Here is a 27,664-nt window from a genome sequence, read left to right on the forward strand (position 1 = left end):
GGTGTTGGAAGGAACAAGGTATTTCTCTGAACGCGCAACGCTCTATCGAAAGTCTTCGTAGGGATACACTCCGCAAGCAGTACCAAACTTAATCTCCATGCAATACATAAAATATGCCAACCGAAAAATCAAGTATTTAATTCTTGATTGATTGTAAAATAAATATTACTAGTGTAGTACCTAGAAACTTTGAATGTAGCTTAGCCCGCTGGACGATAAAACACGCAAAATTTATTCCTACTGTCCTGAGCATGCGCTGTTCTGCAACACGGGAAATAAACGAGCGTACAACCAGATACTTGATTTGTAAGTAAATATAAAGATCGCAGAAAGTGTTAAGCATTCGCGTTCCCTGTCAGATCCTGTTGCAGTAGCTTGGGCTGCTGCATGGCTAGTGCACACATTCCATTGCTCTTATGCATAATGGGAACCATTTTGTTCCAGGTGCAAAAATCCCATACATGAAATCCACAATTTGAGGCGTGCCTATTACCTTGCAGTGGATGAAAGAGCTGTTTCGCCCCCTGTTACATCTCGGACTCAGAACAGCGCCTTTGAGTGTATGAGGGAAGATTCTTACAAGGCAATAATTATTTGGCATGCAGCGTCTGTCCACCAAGAATAGTTAATTAAAGGTTCCTGGCTTACATTTTTGCCTCTGAAGAAGCGTGGAGTACGGCAAGACAACAGCAGCTGGCCGGTGCTCCCTTCCTCCGTGGGTGACTCATCCGGTGTGGCACTGTTCAACAGAGCTCATCTGTAAGGTGTTTTTTCTATTCGTAGAATTATTCCTCAATAAATAACGCATATGTGTAGCATCTAGTAAAAGACAGGCTAGAATTGGCAAGCAGATCCAGTCAGAAGCACTCGCCCTTCAATAAGCACAGCTGCGCGTGCGGCCGTCAGCAGCCACCCAGCACCACCCCCGCCACAACCCCTGAAACGCTGCCTCCGCTGCATAAGCCTCCGGTGCCTTGATTCCCACGGGCGAAAGGTTCTCTTGTTTGGTTTTCTTTTTCTCAGTTTCCCCCCGAGGCCGTTCTGTTGAGGCAGGAATCGGCACAGTTGCGTGCGCCCGCTGTGTCTGGTGCCCCTTCTTGCCTGCAGCAGGGCGCTGACCCGTCGCCGCCCTTTGCGTGCAGTAGCGCTTCTCTGTCACTTATTTGTCTCGAGAAAATGAGGGAAATCGTTCACGTTCAGGGTGGCCAATGCGGCAACCAGATTGGCGCCAAGTTCTGGGAGGTTATTTCCGATGAACACGGCATAGCCCCGGTAAGGAGCCCCTCTTTTTGCTGGGATTTGCTTGTTTCCCTCGGTGCACAATCAGATTTTCAAAGCACTCTTCAACTGATACCCAGATATTGTTCCATACAGCATTAAGGCCGCGATTTGCCTGCTTGCAAGGGTGCGGTGATGCCTCCACCAGGCGGCGTCCCGTGCGCACAGCCAACGCCTGTTGCATCCAGGTTTAAAAGATGTCGCCTCGCATAAATTTGTTTTAGATTCTGTTGGATATTTTCATTTTCTATGTTATTTTCACTGTCGAGCATCAGTATGGCGTCGTAGCAGCAGTCAGCCCAGTGTTGCATTCCCCCTCCCCAGCGGGCACGCGTGCCGCTGCCCAGTGAAAAAAATATTCGGATTGCCCGATTAACCTTTTATAGAGAAACTGTTTATCATTTGCCTAATAATATCTTCTCAATGAAATGCTTTCTCCCGTCTCGTATGGTAAGCTTTGGTCCATTTATTGAACTTGTCTGATTCTTCACATTTATTCCGGAAGCCATTGTAACTTGTCATCTTTGTCTTGCTCCAGACTGGCACATACAAAGGAGACAGTGATCTTCAGCTCGAGCGCATCTCTGTTTTCTACAATGAAGCGACGGGTGGCCGCTACGTCCCCAGAGCCGTTCTTATGGACCTGGAGCCCGGAACAATGGACTCTGTCCGCTCAGGGCCTTTTGGTCAGCTGTTCCGCCCGGACAATTTTGTCTTTGGCCAGACTGGAGCAGGGAACAATTGGGCGAAGGGTCACTACACGGAGGGTGCGGAGCTTATCGACTCTGTGCTAGACGTCGTGCGGAAAGAGGCGGAGGGTTGTGATTGTCTCCAGGGATTCCAAGTTACCCATTCGCTCGGTGGTGGTACGGGAAGTGGCATGGGAACACTGTTGATTAGCAAGGTTCGCGAGGAATATCCTGATAGGATCATGGAAACCTTTTCGGTCTTCCCATCCCCAAAGGTGTCGGATACAGTTGTCGAACCGTACAATGCTACGCTTTCAGTGCACCAGCTTGTTGAGAACGCCGACGAAGTCCAGGTGATTGACAACGAGGCTTTGTACGATATTTGCTTCCGGACTCTGAAGCTCACCACGCCCACGTATGGTGATCTAAACCACCTTGTTAGCGCAGCAATGTCCGGAGTCACCTGCTCTCTTCGGTTCCCTGGTCAACTGAACTCTGATCTGAGGAAATTGGCGGTCAACCTGGTACCCTTCCCTCGTCTGCACTTCTTCCTTATTGGCTTCGCACCGTTGACCAGCCGTGGCTCGCAGCAGTATCGCGCACTCACTGTTCCGGAACTAACACAGCAAATGTTTGATGCGAAAAACATGATGTGTGCATCCGATCCCCGCCACGGTCGCTATCTCACAGCATGTGCACTGTTCCGTGGCCGCATGAGCACCAAGGAGGTCGACGAGCAAATGCTTAATGTCCAAAACAAGAACTCTTCTTACTTCGTTGAATGGATCCCCAACAACATGAAGTCTGGCGTGTGCGACATTCCTCCAAAGGGTCTGAAGATGTCTGTCACCTTTGTTGGTAACTCCACTGCCATTCAGGAGATGTTCAAACGCGTGTCTGAGCAGTTCACGGCCATGTTCCGGCGCAAAGCTTTCCTCCATTGGTGAGATTTCGTTATCCAAATCAGTACGTAGTCAATCCGAATGGCCTGCATGCTCACGACGGAGTGCGAGTCCTGCTTTTGCTTGTCTGCAGGTACACTGGCGAGGGTATGGACGAGATGGAGTTCACCGAAGCCGAGTCCAATATGAATGATCTTGTTTCTGAATACCAGCAATACCAGGTGTGTATTCACGCGCTTAATACTTGCAGTTCTCACAAGCCGTCTCTGCTCGAATCTGAAAATTTTGTTTTTGCGTTTTTTTTTCATAGGATGCAACCGCTGAGGAGGAGGGAGAGTTTGACGAGGAAGAGGGCGCAATGGATGCAGAGGGAGCGGCGTAGACTTACCGTCGCTTTGATCTTGTCTTTAGGGATACTTTAGTTGCGGGTGTTCAGTCAAAGAGACTTTCAAAGTCCGCATGAGCCCCGGGCATATTAAAGATACATTGCATCAGCGGAATCGTTTCGTTGCTTTGTCAGCCAAATCGTTGAAGGGAATACCTGTAGTTACGTTCCGGGTAATTGCTTATCGTTCATGTGGGGAACTACAGAAGGAGGACAACGAACCGTTGCCACAAAGGTGCTGCTTGCGCCGCCCAAGAGGTTGGGTGTTTTGGCCTAGCCAACCTCTTCAACTGATGCAATGGTGTCGGTACGCGTAGCCAGCTTTAGATACTTCTGCACGGTCGTGTCACCGACCACTCGCGTAGCATTCGGTCTAATGACCGAGGGACAGCCAATGACGTTAGCGGTGACTGTCAGACTGGCGGAGGGAAGGGAGGGGGGTAAGCTGGTCTCCGCAACTCGGGATGGTTGCCCCCTATTCATTATTTGATTTGGCCTACACATTTTGTTTCGACCTACAAGTCATAATTGCTAACCCGGTTCACTAGGAGCGCGATTAGGTGTTAGATTCAGTTCCACTGCAACTGTGCATAACAATAGACCTAAATTGCAAATGATTCGCACATCTGTGCTGGTAAAAGCTTCAGAGTAGTCAATAAGACGTGCTCTTGTGCCCTGGAAGTCAATTGCTGCATCGCGCTTCCCCTGTGCTAACAGGAGAAGCGCGATGCCAAGGGCCCACACTAAAGATCCCTTCTGCAAGTCTTGGAGCCAGCGTCTTCCTTAGCCTTTACGTTCCTTAGCTCCCGGTCGAGTTCCAACACGACGCGGGCCAGCGCCTCGGGGTGCACCCCTTGCTCAAGCATCCTTACCAACAATGATAGCGAGGGCCTGTCCAGTCCTGTATTTAGAATATTAGAGATTTCCATCAAGATGTGGGGTTCAGCTATGCTACTGCTGCCATTTGATGAGCTGAATTTTGCAGGCATCCTCCACTGCGAGTACACGACAAAACTCGTATAATTGAGCACTTGGAACACCAGGTTTGTCGTCGAATGCTAAACCTAGATAAATGAACCGTGTTGATTCTCGCGCAGCCGTCGCAGCGCTTGCAGTCACAACGGGATGTAAGAAGGGATGAGCATGCCCACTTGAACAACGCGCCGAGGACATGCGCGCCAAAATAGAATTCAAGTGTCCGAACGGACAGGCATGTCCACTTGTGTGAAAGATTAATATGGAGGGCACGAATATTTCCTGGAAAACAGGACTAACCGGAAAGCCTTGTCAAAGGTGTTGGCAGCCACCAGCAGAAATGACGCATGCAACGGACTGGCAGGGACCCATACCGTCCTCTTTGCATCATGCATAGCATTTGGCTTTTTCATACAAGCACTAAGAAGAGCTTTTTCAAAATATTGTTTACCCCTAGTTGTTGTATTGCAGCTTCCATGAAAGGAAAGACGGTGGCTGTTGGCTGGATGGCCGAGCGGTCTAAGGCGCTGCGTTTAGGCCGCAGTCCGAAAGGGCGTGGGTTCGAACCCCACTCCAGTCAATTCCGTTGCTGCTTTGTTGCGGCTTCCATTCACATTCCCCATGCTGGGTTCATTCGCTGTGGAATTCTATGGAGGCGAATTATGTCCTTCCAAGCGTCGTTTGTCGGCCTATCAAACTAGTCCTTGTTGCTGCCTCCCCACTTCCAGCCGTGTCCCAGGAGGCTTCAGGATAAACCAAGTCGAGTATCATTGAAAAGTGGCTTATGGAGTCTTAAAATCTACAATTCAATGTATGTATTAGAGATGAAGAGTGTGCTAACAGGTGAGGAGGCCCGTCAGTCAATGCCGTACCTTTAATCTCTACATCGCCGGCGTTCACGTGATCAGATCAATGTACACAGGCCTCCCCTTACCATTTGTTCACCGCATTTTACGTAAGAGGAAACGATTGTGAACCCAAAGACAGCACTTGCCTGCAGCACCACGAGCCCAGCAACGTGGCATGAAGTCCTTGTGACTGCGTGCATCTTTAGTTGCTTACCATTAAAAGACTGCTTCGCATTCTTCCTTCGATACGGCAAAGTAGGTTCTCTTGATTTCCTTAGAAGCACGAAGCATAAAACTCGTTGGATCCTCGCTTCCGCTCACTCGATGCATGCAAGAATAGATAACTTCCCTAATCCCTCCAAGTAGTCTTTCTTTAAAATCGCACTAGACATGTACCCAGGCGAAGAGGCCACTGAAACCCCATACCCGCTAGGATGCAGTGTATCATGCTCGCAGACGAGCCGCGAATCGCTGCAAAAATAATGCTTTTGGTAATGCGTATACTAGAGCACCGTTTCAAGGCAAGAACTTGCAGTGCTACGACTACACAGTGTGCTCTAATCACATTTCTGTAGGCATGTTGGGTTCCTTCAGTGGATGGCGAAGTCCCTGGGGAGCAAAGGAATCAAAATTTGATCATTTGTTCACGGCTAAACTTGCCTGATCAAGAGTAAAATCAAGCAGGTAGAACGCCTATCGAGGCATAGATGCATTTCTTCTTGGACTAGGCTTTACAGTTGAGGCATAGCTGAAAGTGAACTAAGGTGCGGAGAGCGAAACAAATTCAGCAGGTGCTCGAAAAAGCCTCTTAGCTAGACCTGCTTGAGAGAGGAGGCAAACAAGTTCAAATGTACACACAGGTTTCTGTGGAATTGCCTTAACTTTACGAATACTTCTAAAAGGAGCAGTCTGTTCTTCCCCATGCTGCCTGAGGGAAAGCGAATTTAGAACTGCGGTGCTCTCAGCTCGCTCTAATACCCTACTGATGGCTAACGAGTGGCAACACGGTTATTAGATAAATTTACACTTGAGGCAACACACTATATTTCGGGACATAAATTTACTAAACAGTGTGTAGACCTATAAAATTTGCTGTGCAATATAGTAAATCAATTTTGTTTATTGTTTGCCATACCTACCAAATGTGTCAAACAATATCTTGCCACTGCTGCATGAACCCGTAGGCAGCATACATGCTATTGAACGCTTTGGAAGTGATATAAACGCTTTGAAAACTTCATACGAGCAAGTATACTGTAGTGACTTGTGAAAAGTATCATAGCACTAGCTATGTCAGTGCGTACTAAAGGTACGCGAGACCGTTCTGATCGTGGCTTTGCATGTCATTTCGAATGCGTATTTTCAAGACATGGTATGTCAGTGAATTATAAACCGACAGCCATTTCGTACCTTCGCACTTGTGTATTTGAGCTCCTTCAGATTCGCTTGTTATTCTTAGCACAAGTAGACGAAACCCCTTTGAGGTGTTCGAGTATACTGGAATTTAAACCACATTAGAGTTTTAGGGGAAGGCGTAGCATATTGACCACACAAAAACCCGCAGCGCTACATGGGAAAAAGAACCCGCATTCACATAGGGTGCTGTGCTAGCAGATCTATTACTGACTATTCTGCGCCAAGATACAGCTTGCAACACTCCATGGGCCGGACGCCAACACGCAGCATGGGTTGCGCAAAATGCGTATATTACCATCATTGGCTAAAAATGGAGGGATAGCAGATGCTCAGGATCCCGAGCAACAGAGAATACAATTCCCCGACTTCAACTCTAACTCCACAGGGTTGAGGCATGCTTCAGAAAGCAAAATATAAGAAGGTGTGGCTACTCTCTTTCGGGCCCTATATCACTCCCAGTACATTTCAGACACTGGATCACGATAAGATCAAAAACCCCAACTAATATAGATCCCCGGAGCAGCGCTTCGTTCTGGCTGTTTGCTCCACCGTGTAAGCTCACAAAGCCCAGTCCTCTTTATTAAAATGATAAGTTATGCCCGACGGTACTACTGAGGTTCCCAGGGCCAAAATTGCATTCTTTTAAGTAAAAAGCTTTTAATGCTCCACTGCAAGGAATATGCTAAATGAGTAAAGAAGAGCGGAATAGACAATATTTGCGTGCCATGGCAAGAGGGAGTTCTGTAGAAAATATGTGCTTCCTGTTGCACACAGCTACCGACCAGACGTCGATTTTTTCATGCGCATCGTCGCATTGCCAAATCCCTTTCTATCTGGCTGTTTGTCTCGGGTCGGGTAGACCACACAATTTAGCACGGAGTTATTATGCCGGCCAGTTAGCCACAGAAATCCCTGTGAAATTCCATGGTGGACCTATTCTGGTATCAACACTCAGTTTCTAGTGAGACTCCTGGGGTTTATCCGATATGGAGGGACACCATTAGAAACGCTATTCAAGCCTTAGTATATTGAAATCGAGAGCCCAATGCTAACAGAACACTTATTTTATTCAGCTGTTATTTGCAAGATCTTGTTGCTGAGTAAACCAGAAAGCTGATCACCAAAAGCCTTATTTTTATTAGGCTCTGGCGTTGCCTTTTGCCTAAACATATCCCAACAGTGCATTCAAAAGATCCCTACGCCATTTTTCCGCAGCTTGTGTACGCATTGGCCACTGCTGGCGTTCAATCCTAAATGACAGCCGCAAAATCGACATTTGTGCCTGATGTCCCTGGGAAGATAAGTACAATGCCTAGAACGAACAATACGAATGACACACTAACGGATATCCCCACACATGGGGAACCTTTATAAACTAGTACTGTATAAGTGCAGATGACCCTTGAACTCCGCTGGAGCAGAAAAGCAAGTTCGTAGTGTCCTGAATGTACAGAATATAATCACATTCAGAAGATACATTCAATATGCAAGATCCTGCTTCCTCAGTCTTCTTGTCCAGCAAGATCACACAATCGGTCAGCTGTCGTATTTCTTGTATTCACTGCCCATTAAATGCAAGGGCAAACCGTGCAACATCCAGATAGGTGTATTCATACAGCGGTTCATCACAAGGCCATAAGAGGCCTCTTACTAAAATCTATATCGCTTGAACATGCAAGCCTTCAGCAGTCGCTACGGCGCGACCTGGTAAGATTTGGCGGTGCCCTAGCGCTCCGGATCGCCAGGCTTATCAGACTCTTGTTCTCCCACGTTCAAGAGCTCTGAGGATGAACCGTCCGACGGTGTTCCAACGTCCAAAGGCTGTACGTCTGGAGTGGGTGAGGACGATCCTGGATGGGATGCGGTACCTGGTGATGTGTGCAAACCAGAAGAAAAAGGAACTTTGGCCGTTTTATTCCCAAGCGTTGGCTTTTCCCAGAGGTTGAAACTCCTGTGATCAGCACCTCTGCGCCCGTGGATAGCTGGTGAACGCGTTCCCACATGAGATTATGTGCCTCCATCCGCTTCAGGATTGGGTTTGTGTCCAGCGGAAGAAGCTGTATCCGAGGCAGGAGCGCTCTCTGAGTGACGCTCATCATCCTGACTCAAGAACCTAGAGAGTGCGCGTGTAGACGGTGACGTTTGTCTTTTGTCCAAAGGCAGTGCATCTGGGGTTGTTGACGACGTTGATCCTGTATGGACTGCGGTATCTGGTGTACTGTATGGGTCAAATAAACGACCTTCCCTCGTTCCCCTCCCAAATGCTGGCAATGTCGAACGGCTGGGATATCTTGAAGGAGGAAATCGACTATAGCTGCTTCGTAAACTCGCTTGCTGATAAGGTCCCGTCCCTCCAGTTCCTCCGTGCAGGGGGCGGTAGACAGGTAGGGCAGATCTACTCAAAGGAAGTGAGGATGTGCCCGGCCATAGCACTAGATCAGAGTAACGCGTAGACGTGAGGCTTGTGGATGGGAGTCCTCTAGGAGCACTTCCATGGTAGGGGGGTGTAGAATGACCAAAAGAGGCAGTGCTCTCCAACATTTGCCTGGCCACTTCTAAATATCTCTCTTCTCTTTCCTGCATCGACTCAGCTGGATCCCGCATCATTCGCTCAACTGCCTCCGGTATACGTGTTTTTGCGCCCTTTTGTTCAGTCTTTGCACTGACGGCGTCATGAAGCATATCAGGGCTCGTCACATCGTACAATTCCAATTCGATTGTCCCATGCAGTAGGTCGGAGAACTCCTCTGCGATTTTCTCTGCACTGATTTGCTGACGTTGATCTGGATTCAGCAGCCCCATAATCAGTTTCTGCCAGCGGTTGTTGATTCCATGCTCTGTCATGACGACACTTAGCGTAGAAGGTTCTGCGGTCTCTCTTAACTGCAGCACCTGTGCAACTACATCCGAGTCTGGCGTTAAGTCTGACAGGCCGAAAGGAAGCTCCCCTCCCATCATGATCTCATATAGCAGCAAGCCAAGGCTCCACATGTCAGTCGCTGGGCTGGTGAATAGGGGGGTGCTGTCTGTTTCAGATAAGAATTCTGCAAGAAAAGCAGGGTCGGTAGTTCGGGGCGAGAGCCCAGCCTCCCTTGGAAGTCTTTCTCCAAACTTTGAACTGGATTCAAATCCAGTCAGGATAGGAAAGCCATCCTCCTTGAAAAGGAAGCTGCTGGAGTTGATCTGGTTGTGGCTCCAGCCGCGATGCTGCAAATGGAGCACTGTTTTGAGGACGGTCCGAGCCAGATACGCCTTCCACCCGGTAGGTAAGAGATTTGAGGCACGAAGGACCGCTTCCAAGTTAGTATGCAGTCTATCCATGATCTCCACCCTAGACAATATGCTACACTTTTCGCCCTCAAGAATTTCTGGAATTCCCTGGATAGTGGCGATCATCCTACTGATAGAAATGCCTTTTTCCGAGCCTACCTTGGATATTGGAGTGGCATCACAAATGTCAATCGTGGCCTCAATCGAATGTACCGCCTGGGCATAAGCGACTGACCTTTCAGACTCACTCACGTGACCTCTTTCATGTGGCAACAAAAGATTCACACGCATTGCAAAGGGTGGTCCATCGTGTGCATCTCTGACTTCCACAACCACACTGTGTTCGCCTTCCCCAAGGAAATTCGTCACTGTGTAAATCTTTGGACCTGCTGAACTTTCGCTGTCTGTTACTTCGATTGCGTCCACAAGAGCGATTGACATACCTATGAGCTTCTTGGATTCTCCAGCGGACAGAGCACTCGCAAGCTCTTCCATAATTTCCTCTCCCTGAGCAGTTGGAGCTTCCGGTGCATTTTTCTCTATGTTCTCCACAACGACTGCCAGTAACTCCTTCCAAAATGTAGCCAAGGGGGATTTACGATCTTCGTCCGTTTCAACGGGCTCCACTAGCCACTGTGGCTCTGGATGAGACGGTAGAGGCTGTCCAATTTTCTCTTCCGCCTTTTCTACAACGAGAGCCACCTCTCCTACTCCCATAGGTTCCTCTGGCTCGTGAACCCCCAAAGCAGGCACTTTGGACGACACTGTCTCTGCTACCGTAGCATCCATCTTGGAGGCTTTAATCCTGACACTCATAATAAGCGCCAGAACCAACAGTAACGGGATGACGGTCGCATTTAACCTGGTCGAACGTCCCGAACCACACAGTTGCCGAGGCACATTGGTTGCTGAAAGAGCGCTACCTCCTGCCTGACCCTGAGGGCCTAAGGGCATTTCCTGATCCGACTGACTGGGAGGAATTATATTATCCGGTGTACCAGGATTATCCTGCGAAGTGTGTACGGGAGATTGGGCCTTTTCAGCATCCTCCATTTTTGGGACACCATCCACAACAAAGACTGGCAGAAGTTCGACGTGAAAGAGAAAACTTTGCGTTTTAATGACTGCATGAGACTTTGCGCTACGGATAAAATATAAAAACTGAACGATCAGCACACGCAAGTGTTTTCCACCAGTAACTCGACTCCGGAGACTGCTGGCCTCGTTCAAAGTATCTAGAATGCTCGTTTCTTCGACCACCGCGATCTAGAAAACACAATGACACAAAATGGATGCATACAACTTAAGCAATGAATGGCCCAAAAGGGCCTTAAATTATCTATCCTGAAATCGTATCCCGTGTGTGTGCAACAGCGTTTCCAGCGGTGCGACCCTGGATCCGTTGGCGGAGAATCTGTGCAGGCCCCCCTATCCCCTCTACCCCCGGGTAAACTACACAAATCTTACTAGTTTGGCTACGAAACCGGCCCAGAATAACCTCTACTAATTTTATTTGCAGTTTTATTGGGTGCTTGCAACGTCCATTCAGCCTACAACCCCCTGAACACCATCACAAATCTGGCAGGCCACCCAGTCTCTTCAACCCACCTTTAGGGCGAAAGGATAGGGATTGTGTTAGTCCTAAGGCGTTAGAGTAAGGATCGCTCAGAAAAGTAAAAGCTTCACGAGTAAACAGTCATAAATGCACCCGTGCACATGCAGGCAGAATGTAGGGTGTATGATGGGGCAATAATTCATGCACTTCATCTTCGCCTGCATATGGACATCTTGGAATGTTTGAGCCCGTTCAGGTTTGTCATGGATCCTGATTGGCTCCCAGTGCTTCCTTATATCAGTCCTCCCGCAAGTGCTTCGTCACCAGCTTTTGGCAGAGCTACACGCAACGAGGCCATTTACACTTCGGAGCCTTGGACGACAGTTTGGCTTGACTGCATGCATATACTATTTGCCGCAGAGTATAGTTGGCTACGCTCTAATACTTAATGTCGCTGTGAGTGTATTAAAGGAAGCACTTTGAGCCCCGAAGCCTACAGAACCCTCTAAAGAAAGTTACGTGCCGTTACTGTAGGTCTACCCCCATAGCACTACAATAACATCAGCTTCCCAGCGAAGGTTTGCGCTTTGAAAAAAAGGAGGGCATGAATGAGTGAACTTCTAACAGAAAAAGGCCCAACCTGGTACAAAATTAGCCTTGAATGTACGTCCAACATGCAGCCAACGTCATTGCTGGGCCCTGCGGACGGACACACAAGACACGTGTGGCTACGCCCTATTGGATTACAAGGCTCGAGAGCTCGAATATTGGTTTTTTGAGAAGAAGTTTGCTTCGCATTTAGTGGTCTCTTAACAGCGGCAGCATGGCGTTGTATGCAGCGCACTGGACAATATGCGCTTCGGCCTGTTCCTGCCTTCTCCATGCATGCAGCACTACAGGCATGCTATGCCAACTTGGAATATATGACGGCCGTAAGTATGAGCTAGTACCTGAATGCATCGCCCGGTTGGAGATGTACTTCGTATTGTATCTCGAAAATGAAGACAAATGAGTGCTCTCTACAATATGCTTATTGGAAGATGAAGCACCTTGCACTGTGGGATGCCCCTCATGAGGGCGTCTAACTACATGGTTAGAACTCTTTAGGTAGAGAAGCTCAGGTACCTGCAGGCATTTTCAAAGCTCATGTCCTCATACGAGCTCTTTTCCTGGTTTTTACCGAGAACTGCTCAACATCAAGCTGCAAGGGATTCGAAAAAGCTGAAGTAGGGGGATGCGTAGAAAGGAACTTATCTTCAGGCCCAAAGCGAATTTTACAGATTGTTATTTAGTGTTCTAAAATTTTTTTCGCATTTCTCCCAGCGTCCCCTAAAGCTCCGACATCAGGGGAGAGGGGCAGCTAGGGTAGGGGTTGCTGCACCCAAAACGTACGTCGAGCATTTAAAGCCTGTCACACACAGTATGTACCACGACATAAGGCACAGCATTGCGTTTTCTTCTACCAAGCTAACAGGACTCTGCAATAAATAAGGTATGCGAAGAGCAAATCAACTAGTCATTGTCTATACATGTGTCGTTTACTACACTTTGTGTGGTGGAAAGTGTGTATGTGTAGCCTGGACTGCTACATCCTCTCCCCCACAAAGCTTAGGTACGCAACCTCAAATCTGTAAGAGGCGGCGATAGCTGGTTGTCTGGAGCCGTGAGCTTAGTTCCTGAACGAGTGATTCTTGACGAGGTGGACGAGGTGACCAAACGAAGAACTTTGCAGGCGTCTGGCTGAGACCATTTGCCATCCTCCCACAGATCGGTCCCCTTTTGTGCACTACTAACTCCCCTAAGAGGCTGGAGGTGCCACGGGGCTATCCGCATTGACCTCATAAAGGAGAAGTAAAACATTTCGAAGTATTCGTGAATATTTCCATTCAGGCATCAAAGCAACGTAGAGGAGGAAGATTCACGGGGGCTGTACAAATGCTGGATTATAGGACTGTTGAGCACCGCGGACAAAAAAAACGAGAGATTTTAGTTAATCAGGGTAGGTAATGCCAACCGCAGTGGCTGATGGAGAAGCAACTGCTGAATCCCTTGCCTGCAGGTGACTTTGCGGCTCTGCTCGGTCCACAACTTTAGGTGCAATGGACAATATTCCTCACTTCTTTCGTAATTGTCCTTCCCCAGCTAAGGCCCTGCCTTTAAAGACTAACTTTCTTTAGGAGTCTTATTTGCCAAGTTACCCATTATCAAGGTGTTCTCCACACTCAGATTCATGCGCAGGAACTCTCATGTACGTCGTCCTTACCTCCTTGCTTGTGCCTCTTTTGGGGGTTAAGGGTCCACTTCGCTGCACGCATCCACTGTGTTTGTACGCACACATTGCTCTATGAAGCTCAAAACCACTGCAGAATAAGTATTTGATCTCCTCTGGACATCTTTTTGTCTTCTATCTTCTCATATCACGATGCCCACAATTCAGCACTGCGACAAAAGCAAATTATCACACCTCCGCCATCTCTATTGGTGTGGCTTTTCGCTCGTTGTTGTTGAATGTGTGTATATTTTTCTCTATTCTTTGAAGACGGCCGCTGACCACAATTCCGGCGCTGTCTCTCCTTAGCTGTGTGCATAGTTTTGCGTGCACTACCCAGCTATTCTCTGAAGCCTTCTACCGCTGCGGATGGTTGCTAACCTCGGACTAACAAGTTCATCCCCGAATCAGAGACAGGCTCTTCATTGTAGACCAGGAATGCGGGAGAGCAACGCGCAGACGAGTATTCTGTTGGGACCCCACTCAGCAGGAAAAATTCTCAAACAAAGCAACTACATTTTCCTTAGCATAGAGTTGCAAATATGGCAGAATAGTGCAACTAGTGTCGCTCTGCCCATCTGTCTTCGGGTGGTTTGCATTGGTTGTGGTCACTGGGTAGGCGGGTCCTGAAGTCACGCCAGAGCACACTGGCGAACTTCATTTCCGCATGTGGCAGTGCTGGAACAAGGAATGAAATGGGCAACTTTGCTGACGCCGTCATCAGCTATGTGGATGCTATCATGACCATTGACTTTTGGCAGTCCAACAGTAAAGTTCATCGTTTGGCTGGCCCACATCCTTTGAGTAACCGAAAGGCTTTGAGAAAGGCCGGGCTTGAGAAGAATACATCCCTTCAGCTGCAGAAAGTTTGGGCAGGAGACTGTGCACTCCTATGGAGCACGACGTATCCAAGGCCATCAAAAGGACCGTGAAAGTTTTTCACTGTTACCGCCGTCTCGTCATGCCGCGGAATGCTGTGAGTCAAATGCTTTCAGCAAGAAAGCGCTGTTAGACAAGGTTGGGATGCACAAGCGACAAAGTTTGGGCTTTCTTTCAAATACAGCCGGCTATCTTCATCGCGGGCCTGCAGTACATCCCCTTTTTGCCGTTCTGGATTTAGGCAACGGAAATGGATGCATTGAAAGCGGACCCACGCAATTTCGATAGAAATCTGGAGTCATTACAGAAAAGAGTCGTTTCGCTTCACAGTAATAAATACTTGAGGCGTCGAGAAACCGCGTCACTGACCACGCTCATGATGCCCTCCCTATACTTCACTGTACAGTAGTTATGCAAGAAATGCCCACGCCGGCGAGCAAGTCGAGGATTATCGAGATAAAAAAGCCCTTAGTAAAGCACATTTAAGACTAATGGTTGGTTTGGATAATAAGTGAACTCCCACGTAAATCGTACCGGCGTTTCCAATGCCCCAGCAAGCTGCATAAAGCCCCTTTTCCCACACAGAATATCGCTGCTCGGTTTCGATGAAGCGATGAGAATGATATGCAGTACTCTGGCCTTTCTTAGAGAGCCGTTAGCCTCTTACGAGAGGACAGCACGCACCACCACGTTATTAATACTGGCTGGTAGGAAGAAATGACTCTCATAAGCGGGTAGCACAAGCCTGGAAAAATTGTATGACGCCGTTGAGGGATCCTTGATGCACCATCAGCCTTCGCTCTCGAGATCATAGATTGCGTATTCCTATGTCGATTTGTCGAATAAACATCATCCTGCGTAATCTCAGTGGTGAAACTTCAGTCATTAGATGGAAGTCCAGAGAAATGTTTAACGCCCTTGCAGGTGCGCGAAGGCCACGGGGGCTGTTAGCTTCAATTTAAGCGGGCCTCGCTCGTTTCCTCCAGCCAAAAAAGGGATTCCAGAGCCGCAATTGTTCCCATAAAAGGCAGACGGTTGGGCGGCTTCACAAAGCATAGCTTGTCCCGCAGCAGCGAAAACGCATGTTGCAGGGGTGTTGATACTCTTGAATCTTTTAGCTGATGATTGAGATGCTGTCCATGTGGACTGCCACCTGCTCCTCCCTTATAAGCTTACTAGAAGGCCGAACGACTTGACGTTGCAATCAAGGCGAAGCATTTACAACTCCAAACTGTATATCGTTTGCGGGTGCGACTGTGAGTCACCTTTTTGTGCCTGAAAAACAGTGTGGATAAGGGTCTGTTGGAAGACATCTTTGAAGTCAAATGCCGGGTATACTGTCGGTCCGTGTATCCTGTCAACTGATTCGCCAGTGGGAGGCACCCGAAATTTCTGCTTTCCAATGCTTTTGTTCCCTGGCTTAAAGCTTACGGACATGGGCCCCTTCCGTCTTGTATCTGGCACCGATACCGGATTACCGCCGGAAGTGTTTGTCGATTCTTGCACTCTATTTTTTTTAATAAACTGATTGGATGCCGCTGCATATCCTCCGTTCGTTGTGAATGGCTGCGATACGACGAAACACAGTGTGAAAGTGACCAGGATATCAGCTCAACACAGTATGCCGGATGAATAGCAGGAGGCCAGCCTACTAGCGGCTGGTCACTGGTCGTCATAGCCGCGGAATCTTCTCTTACATATACTTAGTCCTGCTCGCTCTTCCTCAGCAGGGGGCTCAAATAGGATTTCCTGTGAAAGCACCAGGTGAAGGCCACTAGGGCGGGATGCATGCTCAGAACCGTTTTCTCAACTGCGCTGCTGAGCTGCCCCCACAAAGGCTCTGTCATACATTCGTGAGGTGCCGAATCCACCTCGCTCATCACGCGTGATATTAGCATTGTTGAGATCCCAGGAGCTGCTTCTTTCTAGCGCCTCCTGGCTCACTGATTTTCACAGCAAGGAGCTGGGGCCGCATGTGCACCGTTCAGTGGGTCATCCACATACATGGGATTCCGTCGTGGTGCACGAATCAAGCATGGAAGTCTCGGCCCATGCTGATGCGACCCACTTTAAATTTGATGAGGCGCTTGCCTCGCTTTAGCTTTGCCATTCCGTGCGTTCTGACGCCCTTCTGCAAACCTGCGCCTTACGGACTGTATGACAAGTGAAGAGGGAGATTGGTGTTCTGTACCCTCCTTGGCTAGCAGATTCACTTCACATCCACTGTCCATTGACGCAGGCGATTTTCACTTATTAGTTCAAACTCGCACCAGCGCAGAACTCATCCGTAGTGCGTCCCCTGCTGCGGCTCTTTCCTCTGTAGCCCTAAGCCACTGCGCCGCAGCCTGAGTCCGGAACTTTCTCTCTCTGGTGCGCACACCTTACTCGCCAAGCAGCTTGCTTCCGCTGAAATCGGTCCTGTTTTCCAAGTTCTTCGCTTTTTGCATGCTATTGCTCTTCCAGATTAGTTGATCTTATCTCTCGCAATAGCATGTGCATTGCTGGGAAGCTGTCTGGGTGCTGAGAAGCGCTGTTTTGCTGTAGTCCTGTTTGCTCATTTACCTTCGATTGTAATCAAGGCTTGTTTAAAAGAACTCAGGCATCACCAGCTCTAAATCCGGTTTAGATCTTTCGGTTCAGCCAGAGACAGAGGAGATGCGCTTCTTTGCTCCTGAAGCCGCACGCAGTCCATCAAATGTTGAAGCGCCACCAATCCATATAATCACTGAGTCGCTTCCTCTCCTGCGATCGCCTGACAAAACTCCCGAGTAAGCTCACAATGTGTCATTGCCAGAGCAACTGTTCATCGACGCTGTGGAGCTGCTGAGTTAGTATCAGCTTGCAGACAGGCCTTTACTGATCCAACAGAAGTTTTCTCTCCGTCACCTTCCATCTCCAGATGAGTTTTCCCTGCCTGATGCAAATGATAAAGAGTATGAATTACAAAATGGCTTCATCGAAACCAGAGAACTGTTGTAGGAAAACTTGGCAACCCACTGCATCTACCGCCAATGGGTCAATGTGGCACAGATGCACTGAACTTTGCGGTTTCCACCTGTGGTGATCCACATGTTTCCATAGGGAGGCACTTGACTTCGAGACCCAATAAAGCCTTAGTAACCAACTAGTCAGCTCTTTACTTATTCGGAGTTGAAGATAAAGAGGATAGTAAAGAGTGTTGAGTGCACCAAAGCATGCTACATGCAGGGAATGTAGCAATTGCGAACGACAAAAGAAGTTATGTGCTGCTTGACGTAGTCAATTAATGGGGTGTGTCCGGCACGAACAGCTGTTGGGGGAGGAAAGCGAAGTAAAGATGGGCCATGAAAGCAGAATCTATAGTTGCTACACATCGAGCACCTTGTCCTAGTGCTGCTGCTGCATGCGGCACCACGACTTGTTGGCAAGAAATCTTGTATTGAGTTTTGAGCGTCTTGCTCTCACACTGATCTCGGTAGTGGATGAAAGTGAGCGCCAGGCCTCTGCAAGCTCACTAACGAGACTTGGCGAGCTCGAACGTGTAGACGCTGTCTAAATTGTTTGTGGCATCCTGACCTCATCCTTCATGTTGATTTTCCATGAGTATAGCGCCATTCCCCTAGCATGCCAGACAAATAAAATGGGCCTAAAACGCAGGACCTTAGACTAGCATGGCGGGGCGACTCCAACACCTGATAGATCGTATACAGAGAAAACAGCCTCCCAGAGCCTTTTTCTTCCAATGTTGGTACACTTTTTCGCAATTTTGCGTGCAACAATCAGGGGCGACCTGTTGCTAGGAAGTGGGTCCACTGCGCCATAGACGGCATTGCTGAGCTACCTTAGCAGTGGGACTGTAGCCACCAAAGCGGCTGTTGAGATGGAAATTAGCAAGTGTTGGCAAGCAGCCTATTGACGAGAAATTAAGTGGTTACTTGTCTATTGAGATACCGTAGTCGAAAATAACGGGTGTAGGGAAACTGGATATATGTGCCTTGGGGAGAGCTACAACTGACACAAAATGTAGCTACATATTAGGTGAGCTGTCTACCTCCTTAAATACGCTATTTTTCATTAGCTGACGAATCCCTGGCAGTACGAGTACACATTGGGTGGCTGTGCATTGTGCGCAATGCACAACTTGGCAAATGCCGAGTTCCCTGAGGGCACACCGGTGTGCGCCCTAGCTCCCCTCTAGTTCTCATAATGAGACCTTGTAGGGTGAGCGCAAAGAGCTGAGCGAGCTTCTCCGAATGAAGGCTATGTTTCCCCCTCCCTTCCATGCGCTTTATATGGATTGTGGGCTGAGGCACTTTTCTTGGGGAGGACACACGCGAAAGGCTACCAAGTACATAAATTATGCGAAGCATTCTCCTACCCAACTAGGATTGGCATAGCCTTCCTTCTTCTGCTAGCTCAGAACTTTAAGACATGCTCAAGTGCCGTCTGTTCTATGAGAGTCCCCAGTGTGAAGGAGTGAGAGCGAGGAGGGGCGATAAGCATGAAGGGACGGAGTATGGACCACCTGGTTCAGGCTATATGGCTGGACTCCCAAGCTAATTTTCGCATGCTTATATATGTACTGCAAAAGAGATAGGGATTAGGACTGAGGCAGATGCCTATAATTATCTTCTCGACGCAAGGCGGGTATTCAGGCTTGCTCACTTTTGTTCTCTTTTGCATACTGCTAGGAAGTTATCAAAATTTAAGCGTCGTATAACTAGTCCAGCATCGTTTGTCCATCATTCGCTAATACAGGCAGCATAACTCTCGGTTTGAAACTCTCACGCAGCTATTTCCTCTCGCTTGACTTCTCCCGGGCTTACTGTGGCTAACAGGTTTAAAAACACCGCACTTCAATTTTTTAATTCTCCAAGCAGAAAGCTATGTCACCTATGTCTGTCAAAATATTTAACTTCCGACATATTAGGTCCTTACGGATGAGCCTGAGCTGCTGGATCCTATTTAGTACCATCGGTGCACGCTGCATAGTGCCAGTCTAAGTTTACAAAAATGCACCACATAAATACAATTCACCTACACTATATGGCGAATAACATAAAAGCGATGTTTTAGCCAGCAAATTATCTTGTTGTCTAAAACATCTACTAGCAATGCCGATTTGACTGCCCCCTCTTCCAGCGGGTCTCACAGGTCTCCGTGGTCCCCCCAATTCCATCTTTGCTTTTCAGTTGTTAAAGTAGTATAGCATCTAACTACCCTATAATTATTATTCGCTCTTCAAAAGGCCTTAACTCTAGGGCCAAGCCTGTCAAATTCCTCTCCAGCTTGAGCTCATGACCCCTTGGCGTATCGAAACATCCACTGCTTTCTCCGCTCCTGTTGGCCCTTTTGATTGTAAACTCGAGAAGAAACTCGCGTAGTGGTGATTATTGCTCTTACTTTAATGTGCATGGGTGATGGGACCATACTTACTCATCAGCAGCATCGACCCTTGCTAAGCAGAGCCGGTCGAAGCACATCAAGTGCGGTTTCTCCTCCTTGGCAGATTTCGCCTTGTTCCTCTAGACTCTTCGTCATCTTTAGTGTAAAGGCTATGCTTGGTAAGAACAAAGTTGGGTGGTAATCTCGCAGTGTCGGGGTAGATAACCCTGTGGCCATTCATCCATATACCTGCTGCTTCCTTCTCTGCAAAGGCTTCTACTATGTCACACACAAATCCAGAGCAAAAGAATTACCGCGTTCTTACGAGGACGAAAGATGGGACGCCGAGGGACACTCAGCCAGAGGACTGGTGGATCATCGGTACTACAAACTACGTTGTCGTAGGTAAACTGTGTTTTCCATGATGCCATTAGCTCAGTCGTGCATTTGAGGTTGCATACTGAGCTGCTTGTATTGCGATGCGTAATCTTAACGGGTCTCTCACGTAGTGCTCAAAAAGTGTGCGATTGGTCAATTGCGAATAGCAGAAATCTGATAACAGAGTAGCCTTACCACTTTGTTCTTTAGAAGAGCCTCCCTTTATATGTACTCCCTTGTTGTGTTACCACAGATCCGACGAAGCCTCGGAGTTCAACGGAGCTCATGAAGCTGCCTTACAGCCCCAGACAGCAGCAACCAGCGCCACTAGCAGTCAAGGGAGTGGTGAGGGTGGTTTCGTTTAACTCTAGATCAAAGGTCTCTATGGTGCCCAGTCAGCGGAAGCTCAGTGGAGAAAGCGACATGAGGAACACTGTTGGAGGGGTTCTCGGGGACACCTACTCCGAAGCTTCACAAAAGGCCTCCAGAGAAGGGAAACCGGTAGATATGATCGAGAGAGCTGGAAGCAGCAGCACCTCTGGGGGGCAGCCTGTGGGTCACCTTGTCGCCTCACATGGTAAACAGAACAGCGCGAAGCTGCTGAGACACCTTTCAATAGGTTTTCCCCGAGTATCTCAGCGTACAAGCGTCCAGTTGCTGAGGTATACTCTGAGTGCAAAGCCCTACAGGAAGCTGCCTTCATTCCGGGATATTGTCCGTCAGCTGCAAGCTGACACCCAGCACCATCGCTTCAGTAAGGTAGGTTTTCTTACTCGTAGTATTCTTCAAACTACGAAGGTGGCGCACTTCAAGGGTGAAAGCACATAGGTAATGAAAATACCTTCGAGGTCCTTTGTTGATACCCACAGGATAATTCGGAAGTGCAAGACGGCAGTGTCGGCAGCATCATTGAAGGTAACCCCATCAAGGCCAGTTCAACAGAATCAATTTTTCGAAAGCTCGCAAAGGAGAGGCTCAAGAGGAGTATCACGCGCCTTTCAACTAGAATGCCGACGTCGCTATGCGGTGGACCGATCTTTGACCCTGATACCGAGGTAAGCTACAACCAATAGTAGATATACTGTGTACACATGGGTTAAAGCAGCAGCTATTTTGCGTAGTTTTACTTTCTGTGCACGTACATGCCTGTGCAGGCAGACTAACATGATAGATAATCCTTTTCTTTGTGATTGCGCAAATGTGTATTGAAGGTGCACTTGCCGGGCTCTCCGCTCGTCGATATTGGAAGGCTGGCGATTAATGCTTTCAGGCGACTTAAGCAAAGAGCTCATCTGCTGCATTCACAGACTTTCGCTTTGCAACGAGCTGCTGAAATTTTACAGAGCACTACTGTATTGGCAGAGCCGGAAGCGGTACAAGGACATGCGGGTTGTCTAAGTATTACAAGGCTCTTTGATGTTGACGATTCCCCAAGCAGTCAAAATCTGATAGGAAAGGAAAACCTTGAGATTCATGCCGCTATGACGGAGGGCCAAAGGCAAAAGCTAGAGCAGGAGGCAGTATCTGCTGGGCAGCAGCGCCAGCAACAAGTGGAGTCCTTCAAGCGCTTTCACGAACACATACGGACTGCTTGTGGTGAGCTAGCAAGACTTCCTGTTACCTGCCTTTTCCAGAGTCAGTTGCTGCTGATACTTGTCTATTCCCTGCACATTAATGATGGGAATACACCTGCCCAGTCGCGTGGAGGTCTTTTTATGTTTGCACACATATAGATGCACACGCCCCATCCAATAGAGCGAATGCACCTGTTCCCTGTGGCTATCATTCGCAATGCAGAGTGCCAAGAAATGATTGGGAGCACACGGTCATCTGAGTTCCGCTTCGCTTTGACTAGCTTCGAAACCTTAATGGCTGAGTGGAGGAAGCCTTCTCCGTCAGCACCACTGCTTACAGCAGTGGCCCTCGCGTGTCTTCTTTTCGCCATGTGGGTTTATGGTACCCTTCCTGTACATGTGTAGCTCACGATAAAGCCCGTTCCTGCTCATGCATCCAGCAGCAGCTTGTCTAGTTCTTGAATTTAAGACGCTGCATAATCGCCAGTAGGTGTGGAGTCAGTGTGCGTTGTGCTTGTGTCGGCAGCGCGTATGAGTGCTGCGCCGTCGGAACTAATAGGATGGCAGCGCATACCTTGTACAGCCTCATGGCGCGCAACGGTTCAGGGGAAGTGAACGAAGAGTTCACAGTGCGCGACCTGCGCTGTGTGGTACTCCACAGCTCGATGATGGAACAATTGACACTTATTGAGGGCACCGCTAGAAAGATCATTGCTCTTGTCTTCGCACACAGTACCTCGAGTTCGCTGCCTACCGCAGAACAATTCGGCCTCCCCACGGCACTGAATGCACAGTTGGCGCCGCCGCCAGCCAATTCCCCAAGCTTGACTCTGGATTCTGACATGCCAGCTGTAGTAGCTGCGGCTCAACAGGCAATATCGGCTCTTCACGTAAGGCCACTGACCCACATACGTCTTTATTTTATTACCATTGCTGAAAACCTTTGCTGCAGGTCAAACCTTACAGAGCTATATTGTGCACTTTGAATCCTTTGGTAGCCATGCGCTCTTGATACTCAAGAAACTGGGGTGCACAAGGAGTGAGGAGTTGATGCCTTCAGGAGGCGGCAGGTCGACGGGGTGATGTACTTATGTTGGAGCACGAAGCAAAACTCAACCGTTCAAATCAAATGGTGAGCTCTTCGAAGATGTTGCTGCGAAGGCTATCATTTACTATCGTGGAGCTGCGCCTTTATTTGATCAAGCTGCTAGCACTCCGTTTGGCACTAAGCGAAGCTGGGTGCGTAGAGACGGCGTGGGAAGGAATCGAGAATTTTGACAACCAAGCGGCTGACTTCTTGAGTCGTATAGAATCGGTGTCGTAGCATGGTTTTTTTTCTCTAAGTTTCCTACTCTCGGATATTCAGGTCTTCAGCTTCATCGAGAGCCTGCTACGTGCTGGAATATCACTTTTCATGCCTGTACCATGAATGAGTTGGAGCATTTTAGATCATCCGGAAAGCGTTCTGCGTGAAAGGCGTCTGGTGCGTGGTAGAGTGTGTACAGGTTACGGCGGTACATCTGAATACCGTGAGAACTATGTCTCTGTCCTCTCAAGCCAGTTGTGTATGTTGGCCTACTGGGAAATGCCACAGCAGCGGATCGTCCGTTTCGATATTTCTTATTTTCCATGCTTTCACGGAACTTGCTTTGCAGTATTGACTCAAAAGATGGGCAGGTGGATAGTAGAAAGTGCATGTCAACGCGAACCTGACCCCGCTAATGTACGTAGACACTAGCAGAAGATACACAGCATTACTTGGTGCCTTAATAACGGCACATATCTATCGCTCCATCCAAGATCTCCGTAGAGAGCTATGTTTGACTCAAAACTCTCTACTCCACCAGGTGTGTTCGACTTTAGTAGACCTTTGATTAGTTGGTTTGCCGTTCGTATCTTCCATTTATTGCAGAGTAGCGTTAGCTCGCTACGTGAACACGTAATGCTGTGTGCGTTTGCGTTTGATGCCTTATGCAACAAGCTGTGGGATCTTTACGTGGTTCTAGCGTGCAACAACCCGCACCCTAGCTGCCCCTCTCCCCTCATGCTGGAACCGTGAGAGTGCTGGGACGAAAGATGGCTCCTTTAAAAGTAAAATACTCAGTATCGTTCTGTAAAGCTTGTATCGGGTATTCGAGCCTAGCGATTCCCTACGGAAACATGTTGATCACCACAGGTGGAAGCCGCAAAGTTCAATGCATTTGTGCCCCGCTTACCCATTGGCGGCAGATGCAGTGGGCTGCCAATGTTCCCTACAACAATAGTGGTTTTGGTGAAGCCATTTTGTAATTCAATACTTATCATCGTCGGAGCAGACAGGGAAAACTCATCTGGAGATGGAGGTGACGGAGGGAACACGTCTGTTGGATCGGCAAAGGCCAGTCTGCAAGCTAATGCTAACTCAGCAGCTCCACAACGCCGATAAACAGTTGCTTTTGCCGTGACATATCGTGGGTTTGCTCGAGGATTTCGTCAGGAAATCGCAGGACGGGGAGCGGCTCAGGGGTCATACCGATTGTGGCGCTTCAACGTGCTCCATAGGAGTGCACAGTCTCCTGCCCAAACTTTCTGCAGCTGAGGGGATGTATTCTTCTCAAGCCCGGCCTTCCTCAAAGCCTTTCGGTTACTCAAAGGATGTGGGCCAGCCAAACGATGAACTTTACTGTTGGACTGCCAAAAGTCAACGGTCATGATAGCATCTACATAGCTGATGACGGCGTCAGTAGAGTTGCCCATTTCATTCCTTGTTCCAGCACTGCCACACGTCAGAAAGAAGTCGCTCAATGATACTTGATTCCTGTCTGGAAGCTTCAAGAATCCCCAAGGAGAAACATTTTGTGAATGGGGATCTGAAGTTCGTCAGTACGCTCTGGCGTGACTTCAGGACCCGCCTACGCAGTGACCACAACCAATGCAAACCACCGGGAGACAGACGGACAAAGCAGCACTAAATGCACTATTCTGCCATATTTGCAACTCTATGCTAAGGAAAATGTAGTTGCTTTGTTTGAGAGTTTTTCCTGTTGAGTGGGTTCCCAACAGAATACTCGTCTGCGCGTTGCTCTCCCGCATTCCTGGTCTACAATGAAGAGCCTGTCTCTGATTCGGGGATGAACTTGTTAGTCCGAGGTTAGCAACCGTCCGCAGCGGTAAAAGGCTTCAGAGAATAGCTGGGTAGTGCACGCAAAACTATGCACAAAGCTAAGGAGAGACAGGAGCGGAAATATGATAAACCATGGTCGGTTGTGTATTTACAGCCTGAAGAGTTGGTTCTGGTGGTAGAATATATTACGTGCACCAGAGAGTGACCAAACGAGGAAGTTCGTGGCCAGGAAGCCAGGAACGTTTCCAAGCCTCTCACCAATCAGTGTCCTTTCATACTCTTTTTTTTCAGCTTTGGCGTGCCATAAGATTATCAATGCTGGCTTACTACGGGAGCTTCACGATTCCTCAATTTGTTAGCGAACTTCTGCCACATGCAAGTGATCCGTGTGGATGCGAAGGATCCACAAGGACCCTTAGTGTGCAGCTGCAAGCAGAGACTACCCAACTAGGCGCAAAGGAAGTGCTGAACGAGTGCTTTTTCTGAATTTGTCTCGTGTCATAGGTTCAAATTCCAGCCCTTCGACAGCAAAGCACCATCGCACCACCGCAGTCGTGTCGGTGTGCTCGGCCGTTCGTTGTTGGCTGGTAAGTGTGTTCCTTCCTAGTTCGGTTGGTTCACACACTTGCTTCTATCATGTGGCCTGCTTTCGCACTTCTGCCTGCATGGGGAGTGGCTACTAAGCGAGAGCTCTTCCGCTGCCCTGCACGGAGCTGGAGCCTCAACGAGTAGTTTGAAAAGGAGGGGGTGTGCTTGAATTAGGCGATACAAGAATGCATATCTAGCAAAGTTAGCTTAATATTTTCTACTGCACTAGTTGTGTGTAGCTAAGAACTAGTACAGAATTACCAAATTGATTTGCTTGCTCGTATATATTATTCAATGTAGGGTACCTTCACTTGATACAGCAAGGCGCAGTGTTGTGTGCGTGTGCATTAGATGCTATATGACAGTAGATGCTATGTGACAGTAGCTGTGCGTGCTCGGAGTGCTCAAAGGGTGCAACGACGCCGCGCAACATAGCCTTTGCTCCCCTTGAATAGGACTTATCGGGAACGTAGGGGAAAGAAAGTTTCCTAGGAGAAGAACCTCAACAACTTTGCGCTTAGTTTTAATCGAGTCGCAAATTAAGGGTCTCCTTGCGGAGACCTTAGACAGGACGCTACACCCGTGGCAGGCTTTGCTACAACCCCGGCCTCCTCTGTGCTTACTGCAGATAAGCACCAAGGTACATGAAAAAACGACTTATGGATATCGACCAGTGACTATGAATACCATTAGGGTGTCTCATGTCCTACTTTCCCCTCCCACAGCCCAGCGTACTTGATGAGCTCCCAAGGCCAATCGGCGGATAGCAATGGGTCGCTTGGGCATCGACTGCTTCTTTTCTATCATCCGCATTCTACAGAATCAGCGACTCTAGCTATGGCTGTTTGCAGATACTCTGCGGTACTAGAGAATAGTTGTTCAATCGGCCACTACTTCTTCATGAAAAAAAAGTGGGGCTACTCCCACACTCCACATTTAAAAGCTCAGATATCCCCTCCACAGATACACATCAAGCTTTGTTTGCAGCCGGGATCCTTAGGCTGCAGTTGTTGTAAAGCCTTCCATGCTACGTGAAGCGTCCTGGTAGGAGAGCTGCTGCAGGGTCCTTTCGCTGCTCTTGCTTTTCAGTCTGTAGTGGTGGTGCTCCTGCTACGCTCTGAAAGCTTTAGTTTCTCACTAAAGATGAAATTTATGACTCTTGTCAAAAAATGTAGTCTTCATCGACGGCCCAACTTTGAAGCTGAAGGAGCAGTGCCCCAGTGACCCTCGGAGATGGTTTTCTTCTGCGTGTCCGTTTTCCTATTCAAAGAGCGGAGAGATCAGCAAGCAAGAAAATGACCAATGAAGGCTCGAATACGGTAATGAGCTTCCTCTTAGGTTGGAGTAGACCTCCAGTGGTCTGTCACCGGCATTCCTGGCAAAGCGGCGCAAGCTGAACCCCTCGCGTTCTGCCAGGAAGCTGGGCAGGCAGATTTTACATAGCGTAGATATTAGTGCACATACAGAGCCATGTCAAATCCCTGAACAACCTCAGCACCAAGCGCAATAGCCAGGAACGTAACGCCAGTCTCCCACCCTGCAGTTTGCAGCCGATGCCGGGCGACAAACACACATGCCAAAGCGGTGCTTTTTTCAAGGAAATACTGTGCTCCGGGAAACAAAAGAACAAAATAAACTCAAATAATAGCATGTTACAGTTCTCGTAGCCTCTCGGTTCCTCGCTGCGACATCTCATGGGGGGTGCTGCTGAGGCCCGCAGCAGCGGGCGGAAGGGGCAACCGTAGCGGCGGCACTACTATGCGCAGCATTACCAGCATCCGTGGTATCATAGCAGCAGCAGCAGCTCACGCGTGCCGCTGCTATCTTCAGCATCTCGTTCCAACAAAGAAGCCTCTGTCTTATCCTCTTTTCCGTTTTGGTTAGTGGGAAACCTCCCAAATGCCACATCCCGCTCGGCGAGGGCTCTGGCACTCTCTCTGCTTAACCCCAGGGAATACATTGGCCTTAACTGCCGCCCCTTCCACGTGCGCTTCTCTCCAGCAACTGCAACTGAAATACCAGTACAGACAGCAGGAGGAGTGCCATCTGCAGCGGCGACAACCGCCACACAGCAAAACACACCTATGAGGCCCCCAACGAGACGGTGCGTCTTTTCTGTTTCCTCCACATAGCTGCAGGGAACAACGCATAGTGCTCCGACTGGGGTGTCCATATTACAGCTGCTGCAAGC

General features: G+C 48.6%; 3 protein-coding genes and 1 non-coding gene across 4 annotated transcripts; 3 read left to right on the forward strand and 1 right to left on the reverse strand.

The window, feature by feature from the left end:
* Positions 1–1,176: 1,176 nt before the first annotated feature.
* On the forward strand, positions 1,177–3,251 carry LOC34619528 (tubulin beta chain). Its single transcript, XM_022732816.1, has 4 exons — positions 1,177–1,272; positions 1,817–2,910; positions 3,003–3,090; positions 3,180–3,251. Exons 1-4 carry the CDS (start codon positions 1,177–1,179, stop codon positions 3,249–3,251), a joined length of 1,350 nt encoding a protein of 449 aa, XP_022588052.1.
* A 1,478-nt stretch (positions 3,252–4,729) lies between these two features.
* Trnal-uag lies at positions 4,730–4,809 on the forward strand. The gene has a single exon. It is a non-coding gene; the product is annotated as a tRNA-Leu (tRNA).
* Positions 4,810–8,500: 3,691 nt separating this feature from the next.
* Positions 8,501–11,676, reverse strand: LOC34619530. The gene is made up of 2 exons (XM_022732818.2): positions 11,629–11,676; positions 8,501–11,029 (listed from the first exon to the last, which is right to left on the reverse strand). Exons 1-2 carry the CDS (start codon positions 11,674–11,676, stop codon positions 8,501–8,503), a joined length of 2,577 nt encoding a protein of 858 aa, XP_022588054.2.
* An 8,435-nt stretch (positions 11,677–20,111) lies between these two features.
* LOC34619531 lies at positions 20,112–23,106 on the forward strand. Its single transcript, XM_026338347.1, is given in 6 exon segments — positions 20,112–20,235; positions 20,462–20,986; positions 21,037–21,263; positions 21,420–21,804; positions 22,281–22,672; positions 22,843–23,106. Coding segments are annotated over 6 exon segments (1,917 nt in total).
* The last annotated feature ends 4,558 nt before the right edge of the window (positions 23,107–27,664 follow it).

The sequence above is a fragment of the Cyclospora cayetanensis genome, unplaced genomic scaffold (assembly GCF_002999335.1).
Source record: "Cyclospora cayetanensis isolate NF1_C8 unplaced genomic scaffold, CcayRef3 CcayRef3_contig_250, whole genome shotgun sequence".
NCBI classification, from domain to species: domain Eukaryota; phylum Apicomplexa; class Conoidasida; order Eucoccidiorida; family Eimeriidae; genus Cyclospora; species Cyclospora cayetanensis.